Source organism: Saccopteryx bilineata, chromosome 4 (genome assembly GCF_036850765.1).
Source record: "Saccopteryx bilineata isolate mSacBil1 chromosome 4, mSacBil1_pri_phased_curated, whole genome shotgun sequence".
NCBI lineage: Eukaryota > Metazoa > Chordata > Mammalia > Chiroptera > Emballonuridae > Saccopteryx > Saccopteryx bilineata.
In genome coordinates this window covers 2349004-2359251 of record NC_089493.1, presented here as the reverse complement: position 1 = coordinate 2359251, position 10248 = coordinate 2349004, and the positions used below count along the sequence as shown (strand labels likewise).

At 65.8% G+C, this 10248-nt stretch overlaps 1 protein-coding gene across 3 annotated transcripts; it reads left to right on the top strand.

The window, feature by feature from the left end:
* Positions 1 to 1298: 1298 nt before the first annotated feature.
* Positions 1299 to 9779, top strand: C4H14orf180 (chromosome 4 C14orf180 homolog). 3 transcript variants are annotated; one of them, XR_010731084.1, is made up of 7 exons: positions 1304 to 1741; positions 3075 to 3400; positions 5303 to 5429; positions 7034 to 7163; positions 8207 to 8242; positions 8596 to 8857; positions 9355 to 9779. XR_010731084.1 is itself a non-coding variant. In XM_066273353.1 (6 exons), exons 3-6 carry the CDS (start codon positions 5319 to 5321, stop codon positions 8573 to 8575), a joined length of 423 nt encoding a protein of 140 aa, XP_066129450.1. In that variant the 5' UTR covers positions 1299 to 1741; positions 3075 to 3400; positions 5303 to 5318; the 3' UTR covers positions 8576 to 8589. The 3 variants fall into 3 exon arrangements, 2 of the variants coding, with proteins under 2 accessions (XP_066129450.1, XP_066129449.1); XM_066273353.1 differs by lacking the exons at positions 8596 to 8857; positions 9355 to 9779 and adding an exon at positions 8430 to 8589 and having other exon boundaries at positions 1299 to 1741; XM_066273352.1 differs by having other exon boundaries at positions 1303 to 1741; positions 8596 to 9779.
* Positions 9780 to 10248: the final 469 nt, after the last annotated feature.

The following is a 10248-nucleotide window of genomic DNA, read 5'->3' as shown; positions in this document are numbered from 1 at the left end:
AGTTAGGATTCCTACAGGTCAGGGTCAGCGGTTCCTGGGTGGGCAGTCACTGGCCCAAGGTCCTGCAGCCAGGAAAGGGGAAGCTGGGCGGCCCCGCCCTCTGGCTCCAGTGCCAGGATCCTTCTGGGATGCTGAGCCATGTCCAGGCAGACACGCGGCACAGGAAGCAAGCCACCCGACGCCCTGGTGCCGGTGCCGCCCCTGGGAGCTGCCCGAGGACCCGTGTGGGCATCCCCCAGAGCCTACGCCCTTGCTGGCCACTGGGGCCAGCACTGGGAGTGGGAGGGATCTGAGAGGGCTAAGCCGTGGGAGGGGTTACTAAGTTATGTCACGTTTGTGGCCCTAGCCTGTGCACATATGTGTGTGCGCTCACATGTACGAACGCACAATCTTGGTGTGAGCGGAGCCAGCCGGAGCCAGGTCCTCGGGGTGGATTCTCAGGGCCCGAGACCGAGGACGAGACAGGAGTGGGACCCGCGCAGCAGGGGCAGGTCATGTGGTCACCCCGCCGAAGCCCAGACGGACCCCCAGCGGGTCGGGCAGGCGGTGGCACCGGCCCCTGGTCATGGTTACGGCTTATGTACGGGCCCCCAGGCAGCGAGCCTGAGGGAGCACCGGCTTTATACATAAAATTCATCATTGTAATTGTGGCTCCTGGAGAGAGCCGAGCACTTTTACAGCTTCTTGGAAGTTGTGAATAATTGAGGGGCGGGAGCAGGGCCGCCTGCATTAGTGCACGGTGGGCCAAGAGGTTCCGGTCGTCACGACTGTGGGGGATGACCAGGCAGGGGCTCCACGCATGGCCTGGGCCTCCGAATGCAGTGGGCCAGCCTCCCTATGACCCCGGGCGGGCGGCTGCAGGGGGGAACCAAAGGCCCCCAGGCCCCCAGGCCCCCGACGGTGGGCCCTGGGGCGGAATGCTGGCGCCCACCCCTGCCACTCCCTCTGACCTGGGTGACCTGGGCACCAGGCCCCATTGGGGCTCAGCCAGTGTGCACAGGGTGCTTGCTTGTTTTCTTTCCTCCCGGGGCTCCACGTTGGGGCAGGGTCTATCCAGAAGCCGGACTCTGTGGTCACCCCACTCTCACTCTGCCCACACCCCACCGGCCCCCACATTGCCTCACTTTCTAAACTCCCCTCTCCTCCCCCTCCAAGCCTCCAATCCCAGTCCGTGGGTTTTTCCGAGAGCTGCACAGCTCTGAGTCTGCCTGGGAGGCCGCAGCTGGCCAAGAGGGCAGGGAGGGGGGCCTGGGCCCCTCGTCCAGTCTGCAGGCCTGGCCTGTGCCCTTGGGGCCTGGGAAACGGCCGCCTCCTCTCCCAATCTGGGGCCGGTGGCCTGTCCTTGGGGTCGCTGCTATTTCTGCCAGAGGGGAGCGGTAATTATAGCTCAGCCCTTGCCAGCTGGCCAGAGCTCTGCGAGCCGGCAGAGGGGCCAGTGGCAGGGACAGGGGCCGGCCCCAGACCAGCCCAGCAGGCCTGCGGCCACCCCCCGAGACCAGAGCTCTGCGAGCCGGCAGAGGGGCCAGTGGCAGGGACAGGGGCCGGCCCCAGACCAGCCCAGCAGGTCGGCGGCCACCCCCCGAGACCAGAGCTGGGGCTGGACCGGAGCAGCCCCGTCCAGCTGTGCAGCCCAGTGCCCACCTCTCTGTGGCCCTGGCCAGGACCATGTTGGACCGTGCCCACTGGGGGATGCCACAGAGCCTGGATGCCACTGTCCCTCAGGGGCCCGGCAAGCAGCCAGGTGAGATCCCAGCTCAGGGGAGCAGGGAGACACCCACTCCCCACTTGGGAAGGGAGCCGTCCGAGCAAAGGGGTTTCCAGGGATGACCCCGCAGGAAGCCTGCCATGGGCGGTGGGCATGGGGGGCTGAGCAGAGGCTGCACCGCAGCCCTGGAGGGGGCTGGGAGTGGAGTGGAGGGGTCTCCTTTCTTCTCACCGGGATGTAGGCCTTCGGGGTCAAACCAGGGTGCTGGTCGCCCCAGAAGACCCAGCTCCCTTGGGAGCTCATGTCGCATCTACACGTTGGGGTGGTGAGCAGGGCAGTCAGCTAGTCCTTCCCGGGCGTCCAGGCCTGGCCCGAGGGCCCTGCCAGCCCTTCAGTCAAGCTCCTGCCTGAGGCCTGGCCCGTCTGTGAGCGAACTGGGCGACTCAGCCGGTCCCGACCCAGAGTCCAGAGCGCGTCTCTCCACACTCACTCCGCTGGACAACGAGCCAAGCGCAGTCCCTCCAGAACGACCAGGAACCGGGGTCTGAGGCCAGGGCAACAGGCCTGGGAAATGACCGGGTCATGGGAAAGGGGACTGAACTCTCAGGGGACAGCGGGGCCCAGGGTCAGGCACAGAGAGCCGCCGGCTGTCCCCGAAGGCCCTGGGGCCTGCTGTGGGCCGGTCAACGCAGGCGTGACCCAGGGGGACAGTTTGTTACTCAGGTCACTTGAGCCCACGGCGTGTGGGAGTCCCCGGGAACTGGCCTCTTTCCACGTTGAGGTCATCAGTAGGAATCCCCGTCCTGGCCAGCCGGCATGGAGGGTCACCCCTCTGGCTCAGGACGCACTGTTTATTTGGCACCTACTGTGTGTGGCACCTCCAGGAGGTTAAACAGACCATCTCTGTTTTCACTGTGCTCTGATGGCCGGCACACCCTGCATTCTCCCCAGGGGACAGGAACGCGGGGGGACTGACTGCCCGGGCCCACCTGCCCCCCGTCTGCTCAGAGGCCAAGGTCGGCTTTGCCCCATTCAAGGGCGCCCCCCCTACACCCAGCAAACACTCAACCCCACTGTCACCCCACGTCCTCACGGTACCAGAGACATGTGGGCCGCACATCTGAGTGTGGGGCGGGGCCTCTGGGCCCCCAGACGAGATCCTGCCTTCGGTTCTCCGGGCTGGGCCAGCCTGTGGTTGAGCAGTCGGCCCCGCTGGGCTCCCCAAGAGTTCTCTTCTTGCTTGATTCAGAAGTGGGTGTTGTCTGGGGAGCTGCCAGCCTCTTCGGCTCCCCACCGCCCGCCCTTCCTGGGTCCCCTCCTCCCGAGAGAGGCCACATGGGCGTGTCCACAGCTCCCCCCTCCTTTCCAGCTTGGAGAAGGTGCGGCCTCGGCCCCCTTTAATTCAGCCAGGCTGCCCAGGACAAACGCCTGACCTCTGGAGTTGGTCAAACACCGCCCAGAGCCGCCAAGCCCCACCAGTGACAGCCTCCTCCTGGGCTGGACGGTCCAGAGGGGCAAGGGGTGGCCGGGGTTCTCAGGGCGACTCAGGCCGCTGCCCCGGCTGTAATGGAACCTTCTCCGCTGGCCCGTGAGTCGTGGCAGCTCCGGTTCCCACTCTGCTCGAGGCTCTGATCACGGCGATTGGGGGCGGCAGGCGGGAGCTCGCCCGGAGATGCGGCAGCTGCGGGAGCCCAGGTGGGCCGGGGCCGTGTGCGTGTGAGTGCGTGTGAGTGCGTGTGTGTGTATATGTGTGCATGGGGGGGCGGTGAGCGGGGGTCCTAGGAGCTCCAGCCTCTTCTGGTCAAGGTCCTACCTGTACCAGCCCTAGAAGAGCTGTCAGCAGCAACAGCGCAGCAGGGGGGCCTGGCCACGGCTCCGTGGGGCCTGGTGGGCGAGTGAGGCCTCGGCCTCGGCAAGCTCCTCCACCCCTCCCTGTGCCCGAGGGCCTCCCTCATGCGTAGATGGCACAGTGCAGCCTTTGAGGGGTGTCTGGGTAGGGCATGGGAGCTGAGCCAGGCGCCAGCCCCAGGGACAGAGCTGAGGAAGCACCCTCCCTCTACAGGGGTGGGCACTGCGCTGAGGGCCCCAGAGGGACCCTCGGTGGGATGGAGATGAGCCAGACAGTGGTGGGCAGTAGGCAGGCACAGGCAGGGCGGAGCTCATGAGTCGGGGCACAAAGGTGTGACATCCTGGCCCAAGAGGCGGTAGGAAGCCCAGTGGGTAGCGCCATGGCGCCGTGGGGCTGGGACGGGTCACAGGAGAGGCCAGGCCCCTGAGCTTGGTGTTACCCAGGTGAAAGCGGGCCTTGCCTGCCTCACACACTCCCGGAGGCTCCTGGGGGCGGCCTGGCTGGAGAGGCAGCCTTGGTCAGGGCGGCTGGGCCCTGTGGGGGCCGTCACCGTCTCCCAGAGCTATAAGCCAAGGCTGGGGGTGCCTGGGCCAAACCCTAAGGACTGTCTGGTTCAGGGCCTCGCGGATACGTGGCCTTGGCCAGACCTCTGCTCCTGGAGAGGGGCAACCAGGAGCCAGAGCTCACTGTCCACCCCCAGAGTCAGCGGAGGGGGTGTGCCCTCAGAGGGGCGGGCACAAAGGTGACACTCCACAGGCCCCGGGCGCTGGGGCTGTTTTCCACCCTTTATCACCCATCTGTCACGAGCTGGCCGCAGAGCGGAGGGCTCTCGTGTTCCACCCGTCCCTGCCAGAGGCCCCGAGGCTGCCCGCTGCTCCACAGCACCCTGCCCTCTCCTGTCCAGCCCGGAGGGGGGTGCTGGGCAGCAGGGGCCTGAGGGGGCAGACGGGAGGCACGGCTAAGAGAGCCTCCCCTACTCAGCCACACCCTCCTCCCATGTTCCTCACGGGGAAACTCAGACTTGGAGCGGTCACTCCATGGACGGGGATCCCTGAACCAAAGGACAGAGCCAGGACTCAATCCTGTCCTGGGGGTCAGCAGAGACCCCACTGTAAGGAGAAGCTGGAGTCCAAACAAGATGACTCAGGGGCAGAAGGCAGGGCAGGGAGGCCACTCGGGAGAGAGAACGGCCCAGGCAAAGGTGCTCCCGAGAAGCATCAGGAGGAAGGGGGCATCCCAGAAGAAGTCCTCGCCACCCACACCCAGGACAGGTGTCTGAAGTCACACTCTCCCCCGGTGTAAGAATAGCAGTGGCTGATGTCACCACGCACAGACTCTTAGCAGTGGCTGATGTCACCACGCACAGACTCTTAGCAGTGGCTGATGTCACCACGCACAGACTCTGTTTCCTTCTCCTTCTGAGCCCTTGAAGCTGTGCCACCTAGCTCACCCTGATAAGAGCCCACAGAGGGGGTTGCTGCTATGATTCCCACTTTGCAGCTGGGTAAACTGAGGCACAGAGAGGTCCGAGACTTGCCCATGGTCACAGGTGGTCACACAAAGCACATGGTGGAGCTGGCACAGCGGTTTGAGCTGGCGGACGCAGGTTTCTCAGTGCCCGGGGCCCCGGGAAGGGAGCGTGTCGCTGACAGGGAGACCGGCGGAGGTGAGAGCCGCCTCTGGGGAGAGTTCTCTCTCCTTTTGTTTTATCTCCACCCACGAGCAGCAATGGCCTTTGCTTGTCTCAGGGCCATGTCACAGTAAATGAGGACAGCAGCACGCGCCTGGAGCCCCGACTCCCGGCCAGAGACGCGGCGTCAGACCAGGAAGGATGTGGAAGCCGCTCCGGGCTCGCCGATGCCCCGGGCAGGGAGGGTAAGGCCGGGTCCCCCGGCGGCTCCGGGCTCGCCGATGCTCAGGGCAGGGAGGGTAAGGCCGGGTCCCCGGGCGGCTCCGGGCTCGCCAACGCCCCGGGCAGGGAGGGTAAGGCCGGGTCCCGGGCGGCTCCGGGCTCGCCGATGCTCAGGGCAGGGAGGGTAAGGCCGGGTCTCCGGGCGGCTTGGGCTCACCGATGCCCAGGGCAGGGAGGGTAAGGCCAGGTCCCCGGGCAGGGAGGGTAAGGCTGGGTCCCCGGGCGGCTCTGTCTCCAGTCCCAGGACACCCCCAGAGGGGAAATCACAAGGGTGAGGGGTGACACTTTAAAGATTAGGTCTGGCAGAGAGGGTGACAGGCCTCCAGGGTGTGGCACAGTGGGACCAGCAGTGCACAGTGTCCAGCCAGGGTCGAGGGAGGGGCTGCAGCATGTTGGGGGGGGACCAGATGGAGGAAGTCAGAGAGGCTGGGGGGGCAGCGGCGGAGGAAGTGGGGGCCCTGAGGGCTCTGGGGCGGGGCAGCGAGGAGTCACGATGCTCCCCTGGTGGTCACCCTGGCAGCCCAGGAGGGAAGACGTTGGGGACACCATGGACAGTGGGGACAGGAGAGCCCGTGAGGACAGGAGGCAGCTGGGACAGCTCCGGACCCTGAACAGAGGGTCAGGACAGGGAGCACATGGGAAGGCAGTGGCGGTCTCTCTGAGCACCGGGTCCTGACCCAGCCTCTGAGCTCGCTGCCAGGTCAGGGCAAGGCCATAGGCACCGCTGTCCGAGCTGAGGGTAAGGGGCAGCCGGGCGCTGAAACAAGCCCCAGGATGAGGTGGGTCTCGAGCCCCAGCAGGACGACCGCCCCCTCCCCGAAAGACAGCAGCAGACTGTGTGGCCGGTGACCTTCAGCCAGGGGGTCACAGGTGTCCTCACACTCTGACCAGCGTGTCATCACCGTTTTACAGACGGGGACACTGAGACTCAGAGCGGTCTGGTAACTGCCACTGCACCTCCCAAAGTCACATGGAGTGTGTGGGAGGGTGGCCCTGGGCAGGCACGAGTGTCCAGGCTCTGCCCCTCCCTGGCCAGTGGCCCTGAGCTCACAGCCTTCACCTTGTCCAGGAGAGAGCGACACGCAGGCCACTGAGCTGAGTCGGGGCTGGCTTGGCACCAGCCTCCTCCCTGGCACCCGGGCAGAGAGCCCCACGCAGAGGGCTCCCGGATCAGCGGGGGGTTGTACGTGCAGACAGCCCTCAGTGGGTGTCAGCGGTCACCATCTTCCTTGTCGTTATTACTGACACATAAAAACTGTCTGGGTTGGTGGGGGACAGAGCCTGGGCTGGAGACCGGGGCCTTCACAGTCACTGACCACGTCTGTGGCCACACAGCTCACACCGTCATCTGATCGTGGCTGCTCTTGAGCAGGACGGGGGTGGGGGAGTGGAGATGGGGGGGGGCAGGCCTGCAGGCTCCACGCCCCTGTCCCTGTCCGGTCCCCCACGGCGGCTCTGGCCACATAAGCCCAGAGCAGGGGACCGTGGCGGAACAGCCTGTCTCCAGCCTCCCAGAGGCTGGGGGAGAGGCTCACCTGTTTCCACCTGCTCCCCACCCTTGTCCCAGGAGGAAGACAAGAAGTGTCCCCCCTCGATCCTGAGACGAAGCCGGTCGGAGCGCCATGGCCGCAGGGCTGAGCCACAGAGGACCTCGAGGCGTGTGAGGTTCCACGAGCCCTTGGAGGTGTCCGTCCACTGTAAGGGGCGCAGGGCAAGCTGGCCCGGGGCTACCTGGGGCGGCGCCCCCTGCTCAGGGTCTCTCACAAGGCTCAGGGTCTCGCCTGAGGCTCGGGGTCTATTCCAAGCTCACAGGGTCACATGCAGAGTTGATTTCCTTGCAGCTTTAGAAATCACAGCAGCGACACCTTCGCAGCCGGTGGCCGGTTCTCTCGGACCACCAGACCCTTTTCTAAAGAACTCACCTGATTGGGTCAGGCCCACCCACGATCATCTCCCTTCGGATAGGCTCAGAGTCGACCGGGGCTCCTCACCACGCTGCAGGACCCCTTCCCCGTTGACACATCCATATCCTGTTGGGTAGAAAGAGTCGCAGCCCTCACCCTGAGAGGAGAGGACCCACAAGGCGAGAGCTCTGGGGGCGGGAATCGTGGGGACATCTTCCGTTCTGCCTGCCACAGCCTCCCACAAAAGTGCTTCACGAGTGCCGCCGAGTTGCGGATAAAAGTCGCCGCCCTGACACACGACAGCATCTCCTCAATGTCCCGTGGGTTCAGCCCACAGCCCCACAGAGAGGTCGCTCTTCGCACTGTCCCCAGAGCTTCCCAACAGCCAGGGAGGAAGCAGAGGCTGCAGAGAGGAAACCGGGCCCCGGACATCCAGAGTCAGTCTGGGGTCCCCCAGCGAGCTGTGGCAGGGTGACGGGGTGGGGTCCTGCCCGGGCCTCCTCGGGTGCTGGCTCCTGCCGCCCTGTGTCCACCACCCCTGTGAGGTCACCGCACCCCCACCCCCCACGGGTTCTGAGAGCAGCACCAGGGTCTTGGGGCCTTTCATTCTGGTCTGAACTTGAAGCAGTGAAGTTAGGCCGGGCTGGCCCCTGGGTCAGCCAAGCAGACTGACCAGTGGCGGGTATAGATGGCCTGGACCTCCCGGCTCTAAAGCAGGGTAGTCTGGGTCCTTTGGGTGGGCAGAATGAGACAGGAAATCCTGGGGTGCTTGGCAGGCTCACTGTGCCCTTAGCGGGGGTCCTCTCTGCCTGGGCCCACTCAGTTCTCCTCCTCAGACATCGCCAGCCGGGAGCCCGCCCCCACCACCACCGGTGAGTTCTGAGCCCTTCCCCGCCTCCCCCAGGGGCCCTCAGCCGCCCACGCACAGTGCCCCGGGCAGCCCAAGGCCACCCCTCGGACATCCATCCCCCTCTGGGGGCCTGGGCGGGGATGAGGGGACCTCCACTCCCCACAGGGACTACAGAATCCCCCCAGTGAGGGGACCTCCACTCCCCACAGGGACTACAGAATCCCCCCAGGCGCTCCACCCCTCTGGCAGAGACACGGGAGCCAGCCCTGCCCTCCCTGCAGCTTCCCCCAGCCCCACAGGGAGGACGGAGCCCCCTGGGGACCCCTGGAGGGGCTCGGCCTGTGGCTGGGGCTGACCCGCCCCTCTGGCCCCCAGCGCCCCGCCGGCCCCGGGCCCACAGCAGGTCCCTGCTGCTGCGGCTGTCCGTGTGCGTGCTGCTGGTGCTGGCGCTGGGCCTGTACTGCGGCCGGGCCAAGCCCATCGCGCTGGCCCTGGAGGACCTGCGGGCCCGGCTCCTCGCCCTCGCCCTGCGCCTGCAGCGCGCGGCCCTCGTCTGCTGGCACCGCCTGGCGCAGCTCTGACAGCGCCCGATGGCTGCAGCCCTGGGGAGCCCGGGGAGGGGCTGCAACAACCCAGGGTGAGTGTGAGACGAATGGGGCACAGGGGGCCCCCAGGGCTTGCCATCAGGCACGGGGTCTGCAGCCCAGGGTGGTCAGCACAGGCTTCCTGTGCCCCAGCCCGGGGGCCCTGGGAGGGGTCATTAGAGAAAGGATTCTATTGTTAAAAATCGGGACCCACACTCTGCACCCCGGCTAGCCCTCTAGACCCTTCCTGCATCCCGGGGGGAACTCTCGGTGCCCTTGGGCCTGGCCTGAGCTGGCTGTGTGCAGCTCCTTGGAGGCGGGGGGCACCTGCCCCGTGTCTGTGAGATCCCTCAGAGAAGGTGAAATCAACCTCGAGCCACCTGGGGCCTGCAGGGCCCGGACCGCGACTCCCCTTTGGGAGAAATGGGTCCAGCCGTCGGGATGGGGGCCATCCTTCCCCCAGCTCTCCATTACTGAAGGCCACATGGTACTGGAGTGCTCAGGTCTCACCCTGCCCTGGGCCCCACCCTGGGCACCCTCCACACCCCAGGGGAAGTGTGTCCTGCCCAGCCGTCTGCCTGGTGGAATGAGGCAGAGGGGACAGCGACGGACTGAGACGCAGAGTGCTTCTGCCCGGACCCCCGTCGCCTTCGGGCACATCACGCACCCGCTGCAGGGCCCACGGATCCCTGGACCGTGTGTGGACGCCCGGCAGAGGGAGCCACTCGGTGACAAGCTCCAGGACCCTCTGGACCTGCATGGAGAGGGGCAGCCTGAACAAAGCAAGGAGCCCATGGTCAAACTCCAGGAGGGACTGCCAGGGACACACCAAGCCCTCTGGGGCGACCTTTCGATGTATATCCGGGGGCGGTTTTGCCCTGCTGCCTGTTGGGGGTCACCCTCGAAGCCTCTCTCCCCACTACTTCAGTGGGGATACTGACTTTCTATGTATTAAAATGCACTGTGGTTATTTCAGCCAGGGTTCTCACCCAGAGGGGACATGGGGACCCGTCGGTCATAGAATTCACCTCAGTGGCTAGAGCCGATGGAGGGACACAGGTCCTCTTCATTGGGGTCCACGGGACCCCTCTGGCTTCACCCCATATTCCAGAGGAGGATACTGAGGCTCAGAAAGGTCGTGTCACGTGCCCGAGCTCACCGCAAGCACACGCCCAGGCTTACCCTGTCCAGCCCTGCATGCTGGAGGACACCTGCAGGGAAGGACGGGACAGCCCGTCCTCATGGCCGTGCTGGTCACTGTGAAGGCCACAGAGACGCACCAGCTCCGCGGTCCACACTGTGAAGGCCACAGCGACGTGCCAGCTCCATGGGTCCACACGCTGTGGCCCCTCGTTTCTGGGATAAAATGCTTGAGGGGGACATGTTAACATGAGCCTGAGGAATGAGTGTGCCATGTCCTCGCCTGCGGATGCCACGCTGGGCG